General features: G+C 40.7%; 1 protein-coding gene across 1 annotated transcript in view; it reads right to left on the reverse strand.

The window, feature by feature from the left end:
• Nucleotides 1–26848, reverse strand: part of tmprss3a (transmembrane serine protease 3a) — a 48974-nt gene that overhangs the window by 1280 nt on the left and 20846 nt on the right. The window contains exons 5-13 of the mRNA XM_061088083.1: nucleotides 15814–15930; nucleotides 14318–14441; nucleotides 13274–13393; nucleotides 8814–8860; nucleotides 6528–6693; nucleotides 4640–4809; nucleotides 3671–3766; nucleotides 3395–3537; nucleotides 751–903 (exon numbers count right to left, since the gene is read on the reverse strand). Of these exons, the coding sequence (XP_060944066.1) occupies nucleotides 751–903; nucleotides 3395–3537; nucleotides 3671–3766; nucleotides 4640–4809; nucleotides 6528–6693; nucleotides 8814–8860; nucleotides 13274–13393; nucleotides 14318–14441; nucleotides 15814–15930 (1136 nt within the window). The remainder of the gene's footprint in view (nucleotides 1–750; nucleotides 904–3394; nucleotides 3538–3670; nucleotides 3767–4639; nucleotides 4810–6527; nucleotides 6694–8813; nucleotides 8861–13273; nucleotides 13394–14317; nucleotides 14442–15813; nucleotides 15931–26848) is intronic.

The following is a 26848-nucleotide window of genomic DNA, read 5'->3' on the forward strand; positions in this document are numbered from 1 at the left end:
TAACCATTCTACAGTTAGCAAAATTAAGACTAGACCAACACTTAAGACAAGTCTCAAATATATATTTTTTTAACTGGCCCTAGCATCCTGGTGCTAGCAGCAATCGCTAATTTACACCTTTGATTTTCATACTGTGATGTAAATATTTATTGGGATTAAGGTCCATAATCTAAATAATAATAAACACACTGTCAGGGTTACATCACGAAATCGTGAAATTCATCTATATTTAGTCGAAATTCATCTTATTACTATCCCATACTTGTGTGTCTGGCAGATACATGCAGACATCAGGAATCCTCTGTAGAACCTTCAGCTACCAGGTTTTCCCCTGTGGGACCAGCTCTGGGTTTGTGGGGCAGACACTAACTCTATATTTAAGGTTAGACTTAAAACATTCCTTTTTGGTAACGTTTAGTTATGGGCTGGATCAGGCAGGCCCTGAACATCCCTGCTGTATGCCGAGACTTCTGAGAGAACTCCCATTTCAGACTCTCTCTAAAACAGTGACACATTGAGGTATGGTGGTTTTGAGCTAGTCTTTGTCTTTGTTTAGAGAAGAAGTGCTCTGTGAGTTAGTCAAATCTTATGAGTCTTACCTTTAGGACCCACATTCCCCTTCCTTTATGAAGATTCTCGTAACTTACTCAGTAGTTACTTTAGCCCTAGGATGTTACGTGAATACAGAAAGCCCCTATTTCTCCTAAAGAGGCAGGTAATGAAAGAGTGCACTGCTTGTCATGTACTGACCTCCATCTGTTGGCGGATCCAGCTGAGTGACTGTGTTATGCGTGTGTAAACACCTGGCTTGTTCCTCATAGCGCAGCCAATGCCCCAGCTGGTTGCTCCCACCAGCTTCCATACAGATGAGTCCTCACAGGCTAGAGGACCTCCGCTGTCCCCCTGAGGAAAGACAGCACCCTTCACAAATGAGTACATTATTTTCACATATTTTACAGGTTCCCTGCAAAGGTTAATTAGAATTCATTCTGCTTTTTGTCAAATTAAACAGGGTTTATTTCTCCTGAATTGGTAATGTTTCCATGTGTGTTTGAAGTAGGCTGCATGTCAAATGAAAACGGAAAAAAAGACAATTTCGAGTGCCCAGCACAAACAGGGGCCTTCAGAGAACACTATTATTGCTATTATTATTGGTTAGGTAATGTCATTAAAATAATATATTTTTAATCTATGTACATGTTATTAAAAACAAAAAATGATCACGATTGACTTTATATTTCACCCCTTTCTCTGTTCACTGCATGGTTCAGTCTTGCTTGCTTTCCAGGTGTGCTACAAGCAGAACAGAAGGTGAACTTTCATGCCCTGGCCACACTAGCTGTAGTTGCGTCGCCGAATGTCAGTGTCGCAGTTGTATAACATTCTTTCATAGGGCTCAAAATTTCAAGCGGCACCCAGTTATCAATAGTAGTAACAGTGATGGAGCACTTAATGCAAATCATCTTCTCTGATTGGCTAATGATATGAGTACAGTTGTAGAGCAGAAGACCAACCTACATAGCTGAAGTTTCCTGTAATTATAGACCATTCAGATTACAGATATATTCACAGATTGCATCTTATTAAGAATAGTAACCAATAGATCAAACTACCTTTAGTGTGTGTCTCAGAGTACACAAAATATTTATGAGTTTTTTATAATTATATCATTGTCCATGTCGACTTTATTTATATAGCAAATTTAAAACCACTTGGTTGACCAAAGTGCTTTACAAAGTAAAAGGTACAACAAAAAAACAACAATATGCAATATATCATATACCTAATGATAATAAAATCTGCTGGCATAATAACATTTTTTAACAATGATTTGAAGTGGGCTTAAGAGGGGGCAGATCTAATATTGAGAAGAGAGCTGTTCCATGAGTTTGAGTCAAGGAGCAGCTAAGTGGCTGGCCTCTAGCTGGAGGCCAAACATGAAGAAGTTCAGCTAGGTAAAGCCCGGGTGTAAACTCATCCTTGATCACTTGCCAGCTACTGAATCTGTAAAACGGGTTGGTTCGGACCAAGTTACTATATCTTCTTTTTTTCTTGTGAAAGGGTGTTTTTTCGAAGAAATTACCCAATTTGCCACATTTGCACCTGAAGTCACCATATCTTTGCTGGTCAGGTCGCATAAAAATCAAAGTTGGAGTGTATGAGACCCAGAGAGCTGTGTCCCGTGGAGAATCTGCAACAACTAATTAAAGAATGGCCCCAGGTCCTCGGATTGCCAAAACTTCAAAACAAGCCGCCACTGATCAGATCGTTAAAAACCCTTAAAGGAGCAGTTTCAGTGCTATGACGATGTTTAAAACCAGACTGGAACATTATGGTAAACTAGAAATGCCTGAAGCTGCGTGAGAACTACTTTCTCCAGGACATTAGACAAGAAAGGCAGATTAGAAATTGGCCGAAGTTAGACAGAGAACATAGGGATCGAGATTGTCCTTTTTAAACAAGGGCTGCACAACAGCATTACCAGAGACAAGATAGGTATATATCAATAACAAAATGCATGGTCCATGGTCCTTAACAATACGAGTTGGAATGCTATCTGAGGGGCAACTTGTGGGCCGCAGATGGTGGACCACCACGGATATTGAGGAGATTGATATGGGCTCAGAAACACATCTTGGACATGGACATTAACGATTCTAATTTGGTAAAATGAATGATGAGTCATCTGTGCACAGCAAAGTTAACCACGATGTTCCACAGGGTTCTGTGCTCGGCCCAATTGTATTTTCATTATATATGCTTCCGCTAGGAAACATTATCAGAACACACTCTGTAAATTTTCACTGCTATGCAGATGACACCCAGTTTTATTAATTGAAGAAACTCCAAGCATGTCTCAAGGACATAAAAACCTGGATGAACCACAACCCATATACAGAGCTGGAGGTTTTCTGCACAGATGCGTTCACAACAGCTGCAAATCCTCTGCATTATTCAGGCGAGAGGTGGAGCAGCCAGGCAGAGACAAAAGTGACGTATTAACTCTGCTGCGGAGATCACATGATCATGTTAACAGCACCCCATTTGCCCCGGTCACCTCTGACAACCCTTAGCAACAATCATCTGTTGGAGCTTGATCCAGTAGCTCTTTACGTGTCACATTATCATTTACTTTCAAAACTGCAATCATAGCTTTACTTTCTTCCATTAAACAAGCACAGAAATCTAAAAATATTCAGTTGTTCAGGTGTTTATCTCCAATCAGAACTGTAAATAGGGTGTTTTGTCTTTTCAATAATTAATGTTATGTGTTTTTAATTCAGAATAATGAATCCATAAAACTTGTACTGAAGCGATTCCTATCATTGAGGGTTTCTCAGATGGCCTGAATCAATGTGAGCCTGTGTTTAATGCTTCAAAAAATCTGTATAACCTGACATGAGTCAATTCCTCCTTCCAGGTACCCGGCACAGATCATCCCTGAGGAGATGAAGCCATGGTAAACTTCTGGCTGGTTGCAGGTTTTAGTCGAGAGAAGCGGAATCATGGCCGAGCGCAGAAACACACTGGTTTCTCCTGGGAAAAATGACATGGACATTTATGTGTTAGCAAAATACAAATAAGCTTTGATAGGTTATGAGTTATAGCTATGAGTAATGCAGTTTTCATATTAGAGCCAATTCAAATTGAAGCTAGGGCCGTCTCTCACCATCACCCTCAGTTGCTCCCCATCCAGATATCCAGCACATGGTGCCCTCCACAAAATCCTCCCCATGGTTAGGCAGGCAGATGGGCTCCACAAAGCCTAAAGAGAACATTAATGGACAATGTCTCCAAGTCTACCTGTGTGTGTGAGTTCATGTACTTTTATCTTTGTAAGGACCATTTTAAGCATAGACGCTTCAGAGTGAGGACATATTTGGAAAGTGAGGACATCACTTTTTAGTTTGAATGGTTAAGGTTAGGGTGTGGGGGTTAGGAAATGTAATATGTCAATGAGTGTCCTCACTAAGATGGAAGTGTGTGTGTGTTGTAGTAGTAGTAATAGAGGTGGTAGTAGTAGTAGTAATCATCATCAACAATCATTGAGCTAATGTGTAATCACATCATGACACCAAAATTCTGTTTCCAGCTGGACACTGCTCTGGACTGAATGATACATCAATCAGCTGTTTAAAAAAACACTAAATTTAAGCCAAACGGTACAGAAATAAGACAAGTGACATCTAATGGGTAAGAGCTGATACAGACAACTAATCCGCATAATGAAAGTCTGCTGTCAGGGAGAAGGAACAGAAAGGCAGGGATGATGGGAAGTGGGATGGGGAGAGAAAGAGAGAATAAAATTAAATCTTTTTCATTTTAAAACTAGTTGAAGTTTAAGTAATTTTTTTATCTCTACGGCTCTGTAGACTCAAAAAGGTAAACCAAGCAATGAGCTTTGATATACATTATATATTAACATCGATTAGTTACCAACCAGGAAAAGTGACCAAGACTACAAAAGGGCCCCAGATCCTCATGGATCAGAGAACTGTTGACCATCTGACCACTTCCAATGAGTCTGATACTGCAAATGCTGAGGAGCAGTAGCAGAGGTCTCGAAGCCTTTGCGCTATGAATGGATGGTGGTACGCTCACCCGGATCTTGGAAAAGTATGACTTCAAATAACAATACCGTTAAAAACAAGTGGCATGGTGAGTTTCATCAGTGCAATGTCGAAATCCAGTCCTTTGGGCCTATAGCGGGCATGATAGATGATCTGCTCTACAGCCAGAGACTGTGCCCCGTGGACTAGTTGCTCCGTCAGCCCCACATGGACGACCCACATGGATGGATCTGCAAACCTGATTAGAGACAGGACAGAGGACGTGAAGCACAGAATTCATGTCAGTCAACGTGAGGAGCCCAGTTAAATATATTTTTACAGAGTAAAGTTTCCTTTCTCTGCAGTTTAATGTTTTGCTAATTTAAACAAAATCCTCAAAAAAATAAACCAATAGGAACAACCCCAGTAATGTGAAACAGCTATGTCCTGTAATTTCTTAAGCAGCAGAAACAGGAAGAGGCAGGCAGGCAATCCCACAGTTCAGTTCTGAGTCGCAGATCTCCAAAAGTTAGGACTTGATCCAGGGGCTCTGGCTCAATTAGCAGAACCGGGAGCAGGTGACAATTAACGTTCCTTACACACAAAGTCGGGCAGGGTTTTGGCACGGTGCGTAGATCCTCACCGTAGAAAAACACAGGTTAGATTGAAGAAACACTCTGCACTTGGCTGGTTAAGGTCGTACTTATCAGATAGATTCCAATTTGTTACATTTTAACAATGAATCCTCTATGCACACAAAAGTTTTGGTCCACTTTGGTCCCAAAATACAGACTCTCTTGTGGTTCCTAGAGTCTCTAAGAGTAGAATTAGAGGTAGAGCCTTCAGCTGCCAGGCTCCTCTCCTGTGGAACCAGCTCCTACTTTGGGTTCAGGAGGCAGACACCATCTCTATATTAGAGGCTAGACTTAAACATTCCTCTTATAATTAAATAAAAGCTATAGATAGGAATGGATCAGGTGAATCCTGATTAGTAAATGGTTTGTATTTATATAGCCATTTTATAGTCTTGATGACCACTCAAAGCACTTTACAGAACAGTTTTACATTCACACTCTCTGCCAGAGTTGCCCTTTGCGGGCGGCTGTGGCTGAGGGATAGAGCAGTTATCCTTCAACCTGAGGGTTGGCAGTTCAATCCCCAGTTTTCCCCATCTGCATGCCGAAGGGTCCTTGGGCAAGATGCTGAACCCCTTATTGCCCCTCATAGAACAACAAAGTGCTGCTAATAGATGCATTGTATGAATGGGTGTGTGAATGGGTGAATGTCAAACTGTACTGCAAAGATCTTTGAGTGGTCATCAAGACTAGAAAAGCACTATATAAATACAAAACCATAAAGTGCATTTATGTGCAACAAATTCATAATTTCTTCAGCGACTGGTTGACAGTTGCCCATTTCTATGTTGGTAAATGTGATAATCAGGGTTTCCCCAGATACCAACAGTTTACATTTAAGTTTTTTGAAAACTATTTCATAAAGTACAATGGAAAACAAATTTGTTCATTATTTTCCTAATTTTTCTGACATCCCTCAATATATAAGTGACATCACAAAATTGGATAACAAATTCAAATTTATTAATTCTAAAAGTTTTGCTTCATGTTTTTTTCGACACCTGCCCAATATTGGCCAATAAGATTATATAGCTACGTAGTAGCAGTGACATTGAATTGTCCTAGATTGTATCTCCTTACAGAGGAAATGTAATTACTCATTTTCCCTTATTCGCAATCTGGCTGCATACAATCCCAACACCACCCACGTGATGTAAATAGAGTACTAATTAGGCCACTCAGATAAGCATCAATTATAAGAGAAAGCATATTCATTTTAATAGATTGTGGAGCTTTATAAAGAGCTATTATTTGGATTATTAACTTACATACTTTGCATCTCCTTTGAAAGTGTACATTAACATCTCATTGGGGATTGTTCAAGTTTGATCGTGTGACTCACCCATACACACAATGTGCCGCAGTGAGGATCCAGCGTGACGTTATGATGGAGCCTCCACACAGGTGTTCACTGCTGTAGTGGAGGCTGACTTGCCAGGGGAACTGACCCGGTTTTGAGATGTTCCCTCCAACAATACGAGTGTTGTACTGAGGCCTGGAGCCGCATTCTGGAGAAAACATGACAAGGGTCAAATTCAGCAGTTCGACAATTCCACAATCAATTCAAATACACTGGGCTGAGCTGGCCTTTATTAATATGAGCCACCCAACCAGCTACCCAGTCAACTAGTAGCAAGCCTCCAAGTCTCTTTGTGTCCAGCCTGATAGCACACTGCTATACTGTTGGTCTGACTCTGACCTAGAGGAACCAGACTTGGATACATCTCCATTTAGAGGGCCTCTTTAGACTATCACTCCTAGATATATTAGAAGACACCATTGGCCACAGAAACAAAAAACATCCAAACAATGCCAGCTATTCAGCTGCCAGCCCACTGCTCAGCCCCAGGTTTCCAACAGCGAGCCTAAGCTTAAAGGGATAGTTTACATAAAAATTAGAATTCACTCATTATTATCTAGTCACCACTATGCTGATGGATGGGTGCTTAGATAATAAATCCACAAAACACTTGGGCAACAGTACAATTGAAGTAACTGGGAACCACTTCTTCAAACGTATAAAACCATGAAATGCCTATCCTAAAGCAGTACGGAGCCATTTTTTTCTGTAGTTTTTGTATGATAAAGAAGGAGTCAACAGTTAGTTCAACTGTATTGGATTTGGCTGCAATGCTGTTTATCCCTGAAACTCCAAAAGTGTTTTGTGGACTCAAACACTTCACCCATCCCCCATTGGCATAGTGGTAAGTAGATAATGAGTGAATTTTAATTCTTCGGTACACTACCCCCTACAGGCTTGCAAGCTACCCAGTTCCACAGAAATTCAGATGCCCATACCAACAGAGACTCAGCTGCCTAGATATATAGAGTCCTCACTGCTAAGAGCTGCCAGTGACACCAAGCCAGAACCTGATTTGAGGGTCCCTACAACACACAGTCTGTTCCAGTGTGGGGAGTCTACTCTTGTCTTGCGTCAGAGATCATCTACTCTGTCCTGGCTGACGCCACTCCTGTGCCTCATTTCGTGTTGCCGTACAGCCGCCTCAACCTCTTGTTCCTGACCCTCAGTTGGTACACTGGCAAATTTAAGCTCCTTTTCTTGGTCCTCCTTAGTTAATAGCTCTATGTCATTGATCAGACCAGCCACTGCTCTTAAACCTCAGTTTGTGGTCCGACCAACTCTTTTGACCAGTGACCACCAGCTGCTGGTCCCCGGTTAGCTCTCCCTGTACCTTCTGGGCACCAGCAGCCTTCGGTAAGACATGTGTTCTCGCCTTGGCAATTGGCCTAATGCTCTGCCTCCAGAGAGATTTGGCCTTCCCTGGCGGCCTCCTGCTCTGCCTCAGGAGAGGTTCATCTTTCACCGGTGGTCTCCTGCCTCTGCTCAGTTGCTGAGCCATCCTCCAGAACTGCTCTGCATGTATGCCCTTCCCAAAGGCTGTCCTCTGGATGGCTCTGCCTGTATGCCCTTTCCTGGGCCACTTGCTTAAGTTCTGTTCTCTGTCAAACCTGCCTTTGCATTGTCCCCCCTGAGTTGTCCTGTTCTCTGGCAGCCCTGCCATCGATCGGGGTACTCTCAATATTCAGCTTTTAGTCTTGCCTTTTACCTCTTTTTTTTAATTTTAGCTACCTTTGCCTGATCTAACTGCCTATATGTTCACTATACTAGTAAGTCGGATTAAAGACAGTTTAGGTCGTCATTTGGAGCCTGTTTTTAGGTCCTCATCTGTTAATCAATCTTGACAAAAAATGTATATTCCTCACAAGCCATCTGATCTTATGTAAAATTTTAATTGAAGCTTATAAATATTGCTCCAAGCTAAGAGCAGTCTTGAACCATAAGATCAGTATCAATCGACGGTGCATGCAAAAACAGAATCACTCAAGTACCATAAACAAATTATTGTACACACTCATGTAATTACAATAAACTCAAGTAGAATTATAAAGAATTTCACATCATGAATTACAGCAATGAGTTTTTCTGACTGACTGTTTAAAAAAGGATAGAAACCACTTGTCAGAACAAACACAGAGGAATTACACACATATACGGTGCAAGCATTGAAGACCATACACACATGCAAGAGCCCATAAACTCTATCTTAAAGTAAAAAAGAGCCAGGACAAGAAGATAGATCACTCAGTCCTCAATATGTTTTCTCACCCAGACATTTCAGAGTTGTCACCCTCCCTGAGCTGCACTGAGTCTTACTGTGATGACACAGGAGATGGAGGTCAAAACCACAGAGGAACCAAGTAATCTTTGAAGTATGATAAGATAAGATGTTAATATCCAGGCACTTTACATATCAGGAAAAAATAGCATAATACAGAAGATTCAAATGCATATAGAAAATAATCATTCTTATTAAGCATGGATATTCAGGGGTAGGGGATTTCCTTATGCATAGCTTTGGAATTTCAAGACGTCAAAATAGTGATGATTTAGTGCAATATATGATGAAATATTAGATTCATCAGTGACATCTGATCACAAGTGGACAGCCCTGAATACGTGCGTTCACATTACAATGCGTCCTGAATGTGTCTCCTGTGACCACTTGTAATCGGATCTCACTTACCTACTCTGGTTGCAAATGAACACTTATTCATCATATGTGTTAGTTCAGACCAAATTATGTTTACACAGTCTCAGTGACGAGAGTCACTGTTTAAGTGTGCTTGTGAGAGAGAGGAGTCAGGAGGTGCTGAATGAACTACAGTGAAGCAAAATGTCAATATTGGAAAAAGTTGTGGTCAGTGTTAATATTTTGGCGTTGGCCACAAACAAATCAGTGTATGGGCAAAGATTCGAGTAAAAATAGGTTCAGTTCATAATGAAACTGCAGCGGGTCAGAGGACCTCAGCTGAGTAGGCGCTCCTTATGTAGCCCAGAACAGATTGGCATTCAAACTGCTTAACACCTTTGAATGTGGCCTAGCGTGATCGGATCACTATCCGATCTAAGTGCGTTCACATCTGTACTTAGAGCTGTCTACTTGTGATCAGATTATACAATTCACATGTTTATACCAAGTGTTTGCAGGGTATTTGAAGTATTTCAATCAGGATTTAGAATCAAGCACAGAAGCAGCACGGTTACAGATGAATTTTTAATGGCTTCAGACAAAAATAATAATAAAACAACTCTGTTTGTGTCTTCTACATGTATGACATTCCTTTTTAACACAGAGATATATAAATTCCTTTTTCTTCCATTTTTGTGTCTATCGTTACAAGCATCATGGTAAATGGTCTGTATTTATATAATGCTTTATAACAGGCCTCAATTCCACGGAGCAGGACAGACTTGTGTATTTATCTTGTGATACTGCTTTGAAGCTGATCCTCTCACAGAGCCACCTGATACATTTTTGCATGTGTACTTGGAATATACTGATCTGTCCAGGAAGGCATTGATGTTTATTATGCAACGCAACTTATCTGTGTGAGTCTGGATTTTCACTGCATATACCCATGTTCATATATATTTATTCTGGCTATGAAATAAATAATATGTATGGAAATAGTTGATTCTAGTACTATTTGTGAATCATATATAAACAAAGATTCATCCTGCCCACTATGCTCAACTCCAGCTACCCTCATGCAAATCCTCACTGTTTGTAAAATAAGTCTCTCAAAAGTCTTTATTGGACTGGATCAATGCACAGTAACTGTGTTTCTTGTTACACCGGGGCAGCAGTAGTAATGCCTTGTGGTAGACAGGGGACATTACAAAAGAAAACCCACGCAACTCATCTCAGAGCCTCATCAGACATGCTCAATGTTTTAACCCAACTATGTAAATTAGTAGTAACTGAGATAGAGGCAATGTTGAAACTTTTTCCATAAAAGTAACCCAAACAACACATAGTCATATTTGTTGATAAATAGGAGAAGAAAATGTTATAATTGTCCGTGTAAACTAATGTTACATCAATAACTGTCAACTTTAAGATCTCTGACACATATTAATCTCTCATGTATTCTATAACAACACAGTAGAAATCAGTAGCAGTTCAACCATTTGTTGATAATTTAGCTGCTTGTTGTCCGTCATGTTGATAGGAAACCTACTGACATACATCATACGAGTCATGTTAGTCAGGTTTCCCTTGAATACCAGGGAGCCATCACGGCTCGCTCTACTGGAGGTGCTATCGAGGTGCTTCAGTACTAGGGCTAGCTGAAGATGACACACTCAGGTTCGGAGACAGCAGTACATTAAACGCTAAACAGTCTTTCAGATCGATGCTACCTTAAATGTTTGGTGAGCTTCCTACATGCAGGACACTTTGCCTTTTCGTCTTTGTCTTTTTTAAAGTAAAGTAAAGCCACACTTTTGATCGTTTATCGCGGCTCATCTTAGCCATGTTAACCATGCATGCTAGGTCGCGTTGAAACAAATGGACAGCCTGTTGCGTGGTGCATGATGTAGTCACATAGGGGTAAGGTATTTGGCATTTTGGATTTGTTTCTAATTTGAAACCGAATTTCGGTTTGCAACCCTACCAGGGAGTATAATATAGAAGAATGAGGGGAAATGGCTGCAGTAGGCAGACATGGCATTTGAGACAGAGCAACGTGGCTGGAAAGCAATAGTTTGCCTTGTGGAGGTTTTCTGCAAGGGTGTCATTGCAACATCCACCATCAGGTTGCTCAAAGATCTTGAGATCCAATAGACAACCCTGTGCCAAACCATAAAATGAAACATCACACACTGCAGAACGCTACAGCCAATGGCTCTGGAAAGGGCTGCCACTAACGACTATTTTTCTATCGATTAATCTGTCGACTATTTTACCGATGCGTCGATTAATCTAAACGATAAATTTTCCTCCTAAAAAATCAAATTGACCATTTCATTTCCAAAGCGCTGCACCGCGCATCGCCAAGGAAAGCCAGGCGCCTCCTATCCATTCCCCTGTTAAACCTTTGTGCGGTTCACATGGGCTGCGATGCGCCTCACCAATGTTGTGGAGTCTGTCGAGTTCGTTTAATAATGTGCGTGAGACAGACTGTGTACTAATGTTGACATCTTTATTCGGGTCCTCACTTCCGTGTCTGACACCGCCCCCCACATTCATTGCCTCCTCCTATTGGTCCACAACATACCAACATAGGGGCTTCCTATTAGCTAAACCTACATGTCAATCAACTGTTGTGAATAACATTGAACGATACCTCGGTCTTTTTTTTCCGCTCGTCGCGAGCGTATCGCGCCAGGAAACACACTGGAAAATGATTTTAAACGATATTAATGACATTTTATATGATATAAATGATCAAATATGCATCCCATACTTTGTATTCCCCTTATGTTGAGTTTTAGTTTCCCCAATTTTCCCAAACACATAATTAAATGACCCCCTCTACCCATCCGCTACAAGCACACAAGCAGATAGATAGACAGAGAGTGGCAGAGAGAAAGAGGGGGGGGGGGGGCTAAGACGACCATCATCATTTACCCCCAAACCAGTACATTGAACAGGTTACATACAACAACAAGCGGAGAAAGCAGAATCGTTGGCTGACCGGCGCTGAGAAATGCGCTTCCCATGTGAACCGCTGGGCGCCTGCTCACGCTTGAGAAGAGTGCTGCGTGGTGCAGCGCTTCGTCGTCCGGTGTAAACCCGGCGATACGTAATGATACTGAAGAACATTTGTTATAATGAATTGAAATGAAACGTTATAGAAATCGAAAAGGTAAATGTATAATTTGTATGGGTCCGACGCGTCGGTTTAAAATATTGATGTTGACGCATTTTCAGCGTCAACGTCATCGATGACGTCAACTAATTGCGACAGCCCTAGCTCTGGATCAGGTCGAAATACCCAACTGGTCCCCAAGATGCTAGGGACATGCACTCAGCTCTGATCAAACTGTGGTGGGCCTGCCTCAGAAGAGGGTGTCTTGTGATAAAAAGGCTGAAACCCCTGATGAGTCTAAGGTACACAACTGAAGATATGTCCCTAACATCCGCTGGTGGTCACTTACATCTGATAACATCAACTGGCAGCATTAATTAGTGCGGCAAAATGTACCATTTTGTCCTATGTTCTTTAATTAAAAAAGCATTTATTCTAAAAAGGCTTAGAGGTAATGGCTATGGTACTATGGATTTCATAGTACCACCATACAAGCCAGTAGCCAGTCATAGTGTATATCTTTAGCGTCAGCGTACCCTCAAGTTAAGCCTGTATCATTGATTACAATGCCAAAACACTTGATTACGCTCAGTTACTAAGGGAAGTTATGTCCCTAACATCCAATGGTTCAATAAAAACTGCTAACATCTACTGATGGTTGGTATCCTAAATTATGCAGACCTACAAACATACAAGAGACATTCAACAGCTTGTCCTATATTCTAAATAAATAGGTCTGGCTCAGGTGAGCCCTGAACCATCCCTAGGCCTATAACAGTTATATTGCTATATGCCTAGAATGCTCGGGGAACTCCCATCATGCAGTGAGTACTGTTTTGAGCAATATATGTTTATAATTCTGTACAAACCTTTTAAAAACACCAGGATTTCTGAGCAAATGTATGAAGTTGACCATTAGAACAATTAGGCTGCATTCTATTTTCTTTGTTCAGATGGGGAGGTGCTTTGTACCTGAGGGTTGTGGGGTTCTGGAGTTTGATGATCCGTGACTTATTCAGGCTGATGGACACCAGGTTGTGCTGAAGTTCTTGCTCAATAGATGTTAGAGAAACGAAGAACGACTCCACATACCTGACATGACAGAGAATGTAGAGCTAAAGATGAGACTGCATGTGAAGGCATTAACTGCTGCATTCCACTTCTCATGACCACTAAGAATACACATGCCAAATGTGAAGTCGACAAGTCGATAAGTGAAATATGCAGACAGACAGACAAGCTCAATTGTTGCTGTAATGTGTTCAGCGGAATTACAGAGCTTTTAATTTGATAAGTTGTTAACTTGGGTCTGAAGATTGTATTGAGGCTAAATATACTTCTGAAATAGCCAACATGCAATAATAATGATGATTTTATGATGGTGGCACACTCAGGCGTACACAAAGTGTTAATGTGCAAATGCTCTTGGGCCGTTTTATGAATTACATGAGTTAATCTACATGTCACCGTTAAAACACATGTTGTTTATCATTGGCTGCTTTTTAAATAATCAGTTTCATAAATTAAGAGTATACCACTGAGCACTATACCTAATGACATACAGGTCCTCTGGAAGCATACACACCAATAACCAAACATCTGGATGTAAGAAAATTGATTAGAAATGTTACTATGAGTAGTAGTGAAAAGAAGTAATGTTTGGCCTGGCAGAGAAAACGTCATGCTGTTGCCTAAATCAAGGTAGTTGAGGCTATTCTGCACATGAAGTCTTAAATTAATGTCACAAGGATTTAATTTGTGGTCTCTACAAAAACCAAAACCACCACTATCCATCTAATAGTTAATGAGAAATTTTACTCCGGACCAGCATGAATAACCAGTATACAAGTGGGCTATTGTTCCTAAGCTGTAAAAAAAGTTCTGAACAAGGAGTGTCCACGTAAGGAAAACCATTTGAACAAATAGTGGGCACAAGGACAAATCTGCTATCACAAACAAATAACATACAGATAAAAAAGAAAAAGTAATCCAAGAGACTTAAGTTCCAGCCAGGACCTTGTGTATCCCAGCTGCTTGCAGGCAGAGACACCCAGCCAGTTGTTCCATTCCTCTGAGCAGACTGTCCTCCATAAACCCCCTTTCTGGACCTGCAACACAGAGCTCTTCCCACTTAAACGCACTTGACGTTCAGACATCACCAGACAGACAGACAGACAGGTAAACAGACAGAGAGAGACATATGAATTACTTGCAAAAAGTCATGTTTTAAAGGTTCAAGTTTGATTTCCAAACAGGCAAAGCAAGCAACTGTGACGGGACTACGCGGTTGCCATATTGTAAAGGTGGATGCATTTAGAGATGTGTATTTCACCAAAACGTCTAGTTATAACTAGCTTAACATTTTTAACTTTGCTTTGTTAAAAAACGTGATTAATTGATAGCGCACATGTCCAGTGTGTCTGTGTGCATTTGGTAAGCTGGGCACAGGATGCTAATTGTTTTGTTTGGAATAATTTTTAAGCTCGATGGCAGGAAAGATACAATTATCTGGATTTGATGTGCTGAGTTCCCAAGTGGCCCTGTTGCAGTGAGCAGGGATTTTTGTTTTCAACCTTCTCTTTTAGTGGGTGTTTTTTCTAATTTTTTGGGAAAAGTTGCTAGAACAGCTATTTCTTTTGTATAGTTCACTAGCCTTGTTTGGGTTGGTTGAATATATTTTGATTGCCAATGGTAATAATTAGGGTGTTGGATATTTATATTCTAAAAACACCATCTCCTTTTTGGTGCTATTTGAGTTGTCCTTATCCCCTGTTAGCAGTGGTTGGACTTAAATATATTTTAATATATAATTAAAATGATATAAAGGCACTTTACATAGAAAGTCAAGACCTTAGGAATATTTATAGAGAAACCAAACAGTTCCCACAATGAGCAAGCACTTTGGTGACTGTGGATAAGAAGCTCCTTCAATAACTGTAAGAAACCTCTAGCAGAACTCGACTCAGTGTGAGAGGCCAACTGCCTCGACCAGTTAGGGGATAGGTGGGTGGAAAAGAGAGAAGAGAGAGATTATAATTATGGATGTAAAGTTGTTATTAATGATAGCAGCAAAAATTCATAAACTAATAATAATCGTTCATCTCATAGATCCATGGTTGTATTCATAACTTGCATTATGTGTATAAACACCACCAAAAATGTAAAAAAGGGAGAACCACACAAATTACGCTTTAAATGTGTATCATATTTGGCCTTAGATATTCATGGCAACTGTTCAGACAAACGACATGAAGTTTGATTTTTTTTCCCCCTGTATCTCTGCTTTTATTGTTTATTGTGTAAGAAGCACTTCGTAACATTGCTTTTGGTGCTAAACAAATTAGAAGAAATATGATAGTTTAGGAAAATAGAGTGTTGTTTTTGTATTCTGATACATATTTGCCATGACTAAATGACACTGATGGGTTTACAAACAGCAGATTCTGATAATCCATCGATAATACACATCTAGTCCTATGTGTTTAAACTGTATGTGTGTATGTGTGTCTCACCACAGCCGAGCTCATCCTCTCCATTGTCACAGTCCACCTCTCCATCACACTGAGCCGAGGAGCTGATGCACTGAGATGATGAGCCACAACGAAACCTTCCCACACAGCTCAGACCCACTGTAGATACACATAGTGAAGCAGGTCAAACTAAGTTAAAAGATATATTTGTTTCGCAATGATTTAAAGACCAAAGGTGGACCAACATCAAGTGCATTTCTCATAATGTTGTCAGCACAGTTTAGGTTGATTGTAATACAATAAGGAAGGAAGAGGAAAGAAACTTTATTATTTACTAATTCTCCATATAAGGACATCTTATTGATTGTCATGAAGAAAGCGGTGAAAAGATCAGAGAAGTTGAAGTTATAGAGAAAATGTAAAATAGAGAAGAATTTTACAGCAGAAATTTAAGTAATTGAGTCAGAGGTGGAAACCACAAAAGGAACACTTCTCTGTTGCGTGTCCTCCAGAGTGATGATGTTTAAAACATTTTTAAACCTGGGCTGCAATAACTAAGGTGCTGAATGCTGTAACCTTCACAGAGCTGAGGACATTTATCGATTCTTGGATGTATCGCAACGTGGACGTAGACTCCACAGAATATTTATATGAATAACAGCGCTGCTCTAGGATCAGGACAGACCACATTAAATGTCCGGTCCTCCTGTGTCTCTGTAAGAGTCTGTTTCTTCCTCACTCTTCTGACCTGTGCTCACTTACTAACAATAAACACTGATCACAAGTTATTAGGATGCATACAGGACTGACGTTTACTTTGTGTTTGTTTAATTCACTTAAGCGTTTTTTGATACACGTTTAAACCTGCTACACAGCACGTGACGTGATGTGCTGTCGGGACATTAGGGTTAAAGTGACCAGAACGATCCAGGAAGATCAATAAAAGGCCAATAAATCACTTAACAAAAGCCAAAACTGTTACATTTCAGCAATCTTATATACTCTATTGTAAACTAAGTAAACTATAACAACTGGAATAGTTGACAATAAAAGATGACGATATAAGGGTCTACATTTCATGGTAATTGAATATAATTAGTAAATTTGATTATTTTGGTCTATTAAATATATTATGCATTTGTAACCCACTTGTGGCCAGGTTACTATCGACTAGGTCCGATGAGGAGCTGAGGGACATAGACTGTAATAACCATAAACTGTCCATAAGACCTGACCGAGGCATTGAATATTGTATTAGTGTCATTTTTCCATGAAGTGATGGGACTGCAGCTGGAATAATACTCATAAAGGAAGACTGAACAATGACAGTGACAACTTCTTTTAGAGTTTACTCAAAGGGCTCTTTTTTCTGCCTTAGAAAGTATTTTTATAAGCAGATTAATTCAACAAAATATTTGTGAAAAGATATTGTTAGAAATTACAAAGACAAATTGATTGGGTATTCAATGCACCATGTACAACTCTAACGCCGGGTTTACACCGGGCGCTGAAGCGACGCGTAAGCGCTAATCCCTAGCGCGCCGGCGGTCACACCGGACACCCTTAACGCCGCGGCGGTCATCCTGCGATTCCTCTCCGTAATCACACATACAGCTGATATTTGTCATTAACTGCAACGGCGTCCCAGCATTTGTTCTTTTTAATGTTGTCTTTATTCAACATGTGCCGAGGATTGTACAGCTCACTGTACTACTTCTCCACTTAAATTATTAATTTAATGTCATCCATCTTCAAGAACTTCTCCGCTGTTTGCTCCGTTCAATGTCGGGTGTCGAGGGTAATTACGTATTCTCCACTCAAGCCTATGGGGAGAGTACGTAGACACCCCCCCTTTTTATCTTTATGACTGCTTGTGTGGCTGTAGTGGGGGCAGAGGGGGACATTTAATAATGTGATTGGTAAAATTAAAATGCCAGGACAACAGAGGGGGAATACAAACTATGGGATGCATATTTTATCATTTATATCATATAAAATATGTCATCACTATCGTTTAAAATCATTTTTCACTGTGTTTCCCAGAGCGATACGATCGCGTCAAGCGCAAAAAATAGACTCGACGCCGAAACGATCGCTGCACGGCGCTAGGCAGCCTTGGCGCAGCGCAGGGCTTCAACCTCTGGTGGGACCAGCACAAAGGATTAACATGGGAGTGGATGGGAGTCAGCTGTTATTTAAGGCTACGCTTCAGCGCCCGGTGTAAACCCAGCGTAACTCTAACTGGAACAGTCATTTTGGTGTCAAAAGATAGCATCAGAGAAATGCTTACTGTATGTGTTATAAATGTGGTGTTGACATCCAGTAAATCTGGCAATAGGTTCCTTCACATAAGATATTGTGAAATATGTGTTTGCAGACTGCTTCAAGCACTTTTTTTTTTTTAAATCCTCCTCTTTGGTGCCATGCAAAATAACAATAGGCCTCATGCCAGACCAGTTTTATTATTCTTATCCTAAATTTCTCAAAGTTTTTTGTATAGTAAGGTTGTATGAACATGACAAGTCAGATTAAACAAATGCTCCAAACTTCAGAGAAGTGTGTAAATTACCTGTGTACATGATGAATGCCAGCTATGCGTATTTGAGCGAACAAGAGGATAGGAAATCATTTTAGATGTTATGTCCTAGTTATATACTAATGTCCATATAAAAGGCAACACTTTGAATATATGTCTGTATAAAAGGCAACACTTCCTGCCTTATGTCAGAAAGTGTTTTTTACAAAAAAATGGCAGCGTCGGGTGAATTTGGGTAATCTTGGACATTTTTTGCAATTTTGAATTCTGTGAATTATTTTGCGGAAAAAAAGGTAATGTTGATCTCAGCATTAATAAAGGAAGGTGATTTATGCTTTTTTTAAAGCATAATATTGTCCCAGTTAACAAAGTGACCTGTCCCAGATTAAACAATTGAGGCATTTTTTGTCATAAAGAACACTAATACTAAAAACATTGGGTAAATAACTTGTTTCAAGTGGAATTTGAATGGATGGCACCACAGGAGCAGTATGGAGGTCACTAGTTACTTCAATTGTATTGGATTTGGCTGCAATGCTGTTTACCCCTGAAACTCCAAAAGCGAATTTTAATTTTTGGGTGAAATATCACCCAAAATTAACACTTAACAATATTCAAATCTACAGATTTCTCGCATAATTTTTTCACTGCAAATTCCCACATCCCAAACTTGCATTTTAGGACCATCAGCTGTGTTATCCACCAACCTCTGTCTGCATTATTGAGGGTTATGTTAGAGTAATGGCATGAAATCTTCCTCCTCTCCTTTAGAAGTTTTACCCACTAGATTTTTAAGAGAGGTCTTTGTGTTTTTATCTTTAGACATAACAATATTTAATAAGTCATTATCCTTTGGAGTTTTTCCTCAAAATTTTTGATCATTGTTGTACCGCCTTTACCTAACAAAGCTAACATTGACACTCAAAAATTCAAATAATTTTAGACCCTTTACTAAATAACTGTTTTTGTTCAAAGTACTGGAGAAAGGGGTATATTTGCAGCTCAACCTTTATGAAAAAACACTCTCTCTTTAAACGTTTTATTCAGGTTTTTTGCAGATATACATGAACCAAAACTGTGCTCTTATAAGTCTTAAATGACTTTGTTTTACCATTATGGTGCTGCAGAGGATCTCTGCTGCGTCTGATACATTACATTTAGCTAACGGTTTTATCCAAAGTGACCTACAATTAGTGCATTCAACCATGAGGGTACAAACCCAGAACAAGAAGAATCAAGAAAGATACAGATGATCAGAGCATTTTAATTGATCGACTTAAATGGACAAAAATGGATGGGTGTGAAAGGGACAATGCAAGACTGGTTGAAGTATTATCTGTGTAGTAGAACCTTCTTGATTTTATTTGGGACTGTTTTCTCTAGCCAGGCAAATATTACCTGTGGCATTTTTCATGGGTCTCTTCTTGGCGTTTAACAGTTTTCTATACAAATCCAACCATGGCATAATTTTTATGCAGATGATTCACAATTGAAGCTAAGAGAAAGTTCAGTCACGAAGACTGTCTTCTTGTGCATGCCTCCTAAGTCACTGGCACAGTTCCCGCTCTAACTAGGCTCCACCAGCTCATCCTCTTTTTATCTAATCACAACCTGACCTGCTCACCTTGAGCCAATTTTGACAGAATTTAGCTTCTTCTAATGAGAGGGGGGATTTACAAAGGCTTAAAATGGGCCAATTTGGGAGATAAAAAATGTATAATCCCAAATTTATTTTCAGTCTATACAGCATATAAAAACCTCTGTCGGAAGACTCTCATACCCCCTAGAACCTTTCACAGTGAAAATTGAAAATGGAAGAAACATCAATAAGAGCAACAGAGGGATCCATCTTCTCATGAAGGCAGTGCAAGATACTGCCCAATTGCCTCATCCTTGGTTATCTTTTGGCAGGATGTGGAAGGGTGGCAGGTGCAGTGGACGACAATTGGGCTCTCACTTAGAGCCTGTGGTGACCTAGAGTAACCCTCTCTCATAGATTCCATGAGGGCTGATGCATATGCAGTGGGAAGGGAACATTTTTTAGATCACATTCAGGGATATTATAATTGACTCATGTACATAATACTTAGGGACTGACTGAGGGTGCTAACAGTATGATGGCTTCTCCTAAATGGGGCGGACTACCCAGTCACCTTTGTGGAACCTTGGGTAGCGAACTGCATATCACATCTCACCATCACTGGCGCAAGCAACCCCTCACCTGCCATTATTGTTAAAATGCAGGACTGCAAAGAGAAGCCTGAAGAAAATGTAGATTATGCAATTCAAAAGCTGTACAAAAAACTACGCCATTAACTATCCCAGTTGATTAAATTAAGTACACCTGCTAATTTTAATACACCAGTCCTGAAATATCTATTGGACAGACCAGTCAGGTGAATCTCTAAATTCGAACTTGAGTCTCACCTTTTCCTGTTTTTAACCCAAGCTGATGGATTTCAGAGTCGGCTTAAATGTGTTTTTCCTAAACAGTGATGTAGTGAAAAGACATCGAGGGAGATCAACCCATTTCCGTTTGTAATTATTGGCTTTTGCATCAATCTTCATGGCTGTTGTTTAGGTGATATCACACAACTTCAGGGGCCACATTAGATGTTGGTACAAGTAAACTGCTAACACTAGACCTACATTTTTTCTTGGGAGGAAACTTTGGTCAATCTTGCTCAGGCTGTCCGTGAGCTGGGATGTAACAGAGGCAGCCATGTGCTTGTTTGACAAGGCGGCTGTGGCTGACGGGTAGAGCGGTCGTCCTCCAACCTGAAGGTCGGCAGTTCGATCCCAAGTCTTCCCCATCTGCATGCCGAAGTGTCCTTGGGCAAGTTGCTGAACCCTGAATTGACCCTCATAGAACAACAAAGTGCTGCTAAAATATCTACTGTATGAATGTGTGTGTGAATGGATGAATGTAAAACTTTACTGTAAAGAGCTTTGAGTGGTCATCAAGACTAGAAAAGCGCGTTATAAATACAAAACCCTTTACCATTGTGGAACGAGACACGTTCGTTTTCAAAGAAAAAAACGGGTACACTATTGTCAGTACTGTTCCAACATGTTATGTTACAGGTTGGTCATATCAGAGGTAAGGCACTAGTTATGCTGAATTATAGTTAATGGTAACTGAATACTACCTTCATTTTTGGTATTTTGTAAACTTGGTTGTGCCGTAGTTGTAGTAAATGGTAAATGGTTTTGTATTTGTATAGCGCTTTTCTAGTCTTGATTACCACTCAAAGCTCTTTACTGTATAGTTTTACATTCACCCATTCACACACACATTCATACAGTGCATCTATTAGCAGCACTTTAGTCTGTGCAAAGGATACTGGGATACCCTGTACTGCTTTTGTGATACATGTTACGAAAACACCTGCAATCCACTAGTGAAAAGCCAGTCTTCTGTTTCTTATATTTACAAGTACACTACAAAAACAAATATTTGAAAAAAGAAGGGCCGTAGGGGAGAGCGGGGTAATGTGAGACACGCCCTGTATCGAGGAAACGGAACACATTTGTGGTCATTTGACCATTATGTTGTCAAGCCCCTCCCGTTCCCATGAAGGAGAAGTTGGTGCTGGTGCTGTGGAAAGGATGTTTTTTCACAAAAATGTGTTTTTTGCATGTAAAAGTAAATTTTCTTGCTCAGAACTTCATCAACTGTTGTGTCAAAACAAATTGATTCAGGTAGAAAAACTTATATCATACATGTTGGTGAACTTCCAACATATAAAACCATGTGATTGATGCTAGCTAAAGATTACCCTGAATTGCTAAGAGATGTTGTTTTTTCTAAAATGGTGGCTGTGGGGTAAAGTGAGACAAATGCTGTGGGTTAAAGTTAGACAGTGTCTCACTTTACCCCACCATGAAGCACAAGTTAAGGTTGGTCTTAAACATATTTTAGTTTAATATTACATTACATATGTTTTACTTTTTAATGTCATAAACATTGTAGAAAAGCCATCATGCCAAGAAACTACACCAGGAAGACAACCTGGGGCCAAACACCCCTCGCAGAGATGGAGAGTGCAGCCGCTGAGGTCATGCAAGGAAAGAAGTCCTTAAGAAAAGCTGGAAGGGATAGAAATATTGACAATTCATCCCTCAAAAGATTCATAAAGAAAAAAGAGAAAGGGGAAGTAAAATCAGTAGCCTGGGGTGCATTAGCTGAGAGAAAAGAGAATATTCAAAGATGAGATGGAGGAGGAGCTTGCCAAACACTTGAAACAACTAGCTGACCAGTTCCATGGCCTTGCTCCAGTTAAGTGCTGTGAACTGGCATTTGAATACGCAGAGAAAAACAATATCCCTGTCCCTGCCAATTGGACAGAGAAACAATGTGCAGGTAGGATAGGGTGTGCAAGAGATCACATGAATCATAATAATCATAGATGTGCTTAATTGACCAATCCCCATGATTATGTTACTAGTCCGATATTAGTTTTGGAATGTGTGGTTGTCAATCTAGCTGTCAGGATTGTAACTATTACAACATGTGTCGTTATGGTAGTTTTAAAGTGGATCACTTTACCCCCTTGATTTCTCTGGTCTCACTTTACCCCTATGCTGGGGTAAAGTGAGACACAAGACCACTTTTTTAAAAACAATCATATTTTCACTGCCCTTTGTCCTGAAGTCATTCTGATCATTTCCATTGCTAGGAAACATCCTGAATTAATGGGAAATGTGTACATTTGACTGATATATCATTTCAGCTCACCTAGAGGGGAGCAAATGTAAAAAATGTCTCACATTACCCCGCTCTCCCCTACCTGTAACGACAGCGAAAACAACTCAGCATCACCTACAGCTCTTCAGAAACTTTGGAGCTTGGGTCTTCTCTGCTGGACACCAACATCACTGAACCCGACTGCTGTCTCCAACCAGGTGAGGAGACAACGCAAGCGGTGTGAGAGGATACAGAGACAGGGGAAGCGGGGAGATGTCTAGGCTAGGCTAGCTAGGGGATTTCAATCATGCCAACCCAGAGACAGTTTTAACCAAATTTTCAACAGGAAATAACACACTGAATCTGGTTTCACTGCAACTGAACAGCATACAGAACTATCCCCCTCCCCCACATCGGCCTCTCTGATCACATCACTGTTTGGAGCCAGCATACAGGCCACGGTTGAAAGTGACCAAACCAGTCCAGAAGGAGATATGGGTGTGCACTTCAGGACTGCTTTGACACCAAAGACTGGGACATCTTCAAGCAAGCAGCCACACACAATCCACACATTGACCTACAAGAGTACACAGAGCCTGTGACAACTTACATCTCCAAATGCATCGAGGATGTGACTGCCAACGAAACCATCACTTTGCGGGCTAACCAGAAGCAATGGTTGACAGGAGAGGTTCACAGACCGCTGAAGACCCGTAACCAGTGTTCGAATTACGTGGGAGCCAGAGGGAGCCGAGCTCCCAGAGAGTGAGGACTAGCTCCCATGAAAGCAACAAAGTCAAAAATCTGAGGGGGTCTCTCATATCTGAAGGTGTCTGCCATATGTGACATTGTAATTTAATGTTAAATAACGCTCATTATCCATCCCTGTGTGGTCTCTTACCATTAAAGACGTTAAATTAAAATAGGATACCATACCACGGGACATAGCCAGACCGTAGCCTACCTGACGCTCATGAACACAGCATGACTGCACTTCACCACCACACCACTAGGCTGGAGCAAACCGCATAGTAGATACGATTTGACAGGTCATAAAGTCAGAAGAAGAAGTCGTGTGCTTTTAGCTTAACGTGCTTTTGAGAAAAATACATCTACATCTAAAACAGGGGTCTCAAACTCGCGGCCCGCGGGCCAATTGCGGCCCACGGGACGATATTTTGTGGCCCCCACCTTAATATGAAAGTTTAATGTTAGTGCGGCCCGCACAAACATTGTAGCAGCTCCGCTGTTAGCTGCTGTGTGGGACAATGTTATGATGTTCTGGTTTCCTACTGTGTGCCTGACCAGTGAACGCAGCATGTAAGTGAGTGACATGGGGGGCGGGGTCGTGTGTGTGTGTGTACGTGTGAGAGTGAGTGAGAGAGCCGGGAGAGAAAAGAGTGGCTTTGGATGTGCGGTGCAGGAGGGTGAAATTCATAGTTTTCTGCCCTCTTTCGCGCAGGTCATGATGTATCCAGTGCTTCATTTATAAATCACAAGGTGCCGGAACGCTAAGTACATATCACAGCGCAGGTACGATGAGCACAGGTCCCGGAACTTTGAAGAGGAAGACCGTCCGTTTTCCACCTTGAGGTTTGGACCTGGAGAAGACTCGGATGGGGTCGGACCGCCCTCGTCATGTTGCAAGCATAACTGCCTCAGTTTTTATAATGGTAATTTGCATATACTCAAGAAAGTTATGAAGAGTGATCAGATGAATTGCAATTAATTGCAAAGTCCCTCTTTGCCACGAAAATGAACTCAATCCCCCAAAAAACATTTCCACTGCATTTCAGCCCTGCCACAGAAGGACACAACAGTCCTTTTTTCTGATGAATCCCCTTACCGATTGTTTGGGGCATCTGGAAAAAAGCTTGTCTGGAGAAGAAAAGGTAAACGCTACCATCAGTCCTGTGTCGTGCCAACAGTGAAGCATCCTGAGATCATTCATTTGTTGGGATGCTTCTCAGCCAAGGGAGTGGGCTCACTAACAATTTTGCCAAAGAACACAGCCATGAATAAAGAATGGTACCAAAACATCCTCCGAGAGCCACTTCTCCCAACCATCCAAGAACAATTTTGTGACGAACAATGCCTTTTCCAGCATGATGGAGAACCGTGCCATAAGGCAAAAGTGATAACTAAGTGGCTCGGGGAACAAAACATCGAAATTTTGGGTCCATGGCTAGGAAACTCCCCAGACCTTAATCCTATTGAGAATTTGGTCAATCCTCAAGAGGCGGGTGGACAAACAAAAACCCACAAAATCTGACAAAGTCCAAGCTTTGATTATGCAAGAATGGGCTGCCATCAGTCAGGATGATGGCCCAGAAGTTAATTGATAGCATGCCAGAGTGGATTGCAGAGGTCTTGAAAAAGAAGGGTCAACACTGCAAATATTGACTCTTTGCATAACTTAATGTAATTGTCAATAAAATCCTTTGACACTTATGAAATGCTTGTAATTATACTTCAGTATACCATAGTAACATCTGATAAAAAGATCTGTAAACACTGGGCCAACACTCTTTGTGAAAACCAATACATGCATGTCTTCATCAACAAACAGCTGACTGCTCATCCAGATGGCATCATCGTAGCAGGGGAAGACAATCATGCAGATCTCAAACACGTCATTCCCACACATCATAAACATTAGTTTTCTCCATCCCCATCCCTGAATAGCAATGTCTATATAAACTTCTTAAATGATCAAATTCTTACTATTAGAAATAAAATCTACCCTCTCCTTTCCTCAATTGATTTTAAGACATCATGAAAAACAGACATCTCAGGAACAGCTGAGAATTCTACTAATTGTTTGGACAGCTTCACCCTTATCCTCCTTGACCAGCTGACCTCAATTATCTCACCTAAATTCTGCCCCTAATAAATAGTACAGCACTGAATACAGTCAATCTATCGCTACCATCATGATATGTACTACGATAATTTAAGCTAGCTGTATTCATACCCCTTCTCAAAAACCCAACCTTCTTACACATGTTTGCCGTGTCTCCCACGTGGCTTCTGGCAAACTCCAAACGGGATTTCTTATGGTTAACTTTCAACAACGGCTTCCTTCTTGCCACTCTTCCATAAAGGCCAGTACACGACTAATAGTTGTCCTGTGGACAGATTCTCCCCACTCAGCCGGGGATCTTTGCAGCTCCTCCAGACTTACCGTGGGCCTCTTGGTTGCTCCTCTGATTAATTTTGTCCGGCTTGTCAGTTTGGGTCGACGCCCTTGTCTTGGTAGGTTTGGGGTTGTGCCATATTCTTTCCATTTCAAGATGATGGATTTTATGGTGCTTCTTGAAATGTTCAAAGCTTGGGATATTTATTTATAACCTAACCCTGCTTCATACTTCTCCACAACTTTATCCCTGACCTGTTTGGTGAGCTCCTTGGTCTTCATGATGCTGTTTGTTCAGTTATGATCTCTAACAAACGCTGAGGCCTTCACAGAACAGGTGTATTTATACTGAAATTAAATTGCCGACATGTGGACCCTATTTCTAACTTTCGACTTGCAAATGTAACTTGTGAAGGCAATTGGTCGCACCAGATCTTTGTTAGGGGTTTCACAGTAAAAAGGGTGAATACATATGCACTCAACACTTTTCAGATTTTTATTTGTAAATCATTTTGAAATCCATGTAATATTTCCGCCCACTTCCAAATGATGGACTATTTTGTGTTGGTCCATTACATAAAATCCCCATTAAATAAATTGTAATCTGTGGTTATGCCATGACGAAATGTAGAAAAGTTCAAGGGGGGTGAAACTTATGCAAGGCACTGTATATGCGTAGAATGCTGGGGTAACACCTGTCATGCACTGAGCACTTTTT

The sequence above is a fragment of the Limanda limanda genome, chromosome 16, assembly GCF_963576545.1.
Source record: "Limanda limanda chromosome 16, fLimLim1.1, whole genome shotgun sequence".
NCBI lineage: Eukaryota > Metazoa > Chordata > Actinopteri > Pleuronectiformes > Pleuronectidae > Limanda > Limanda limanda.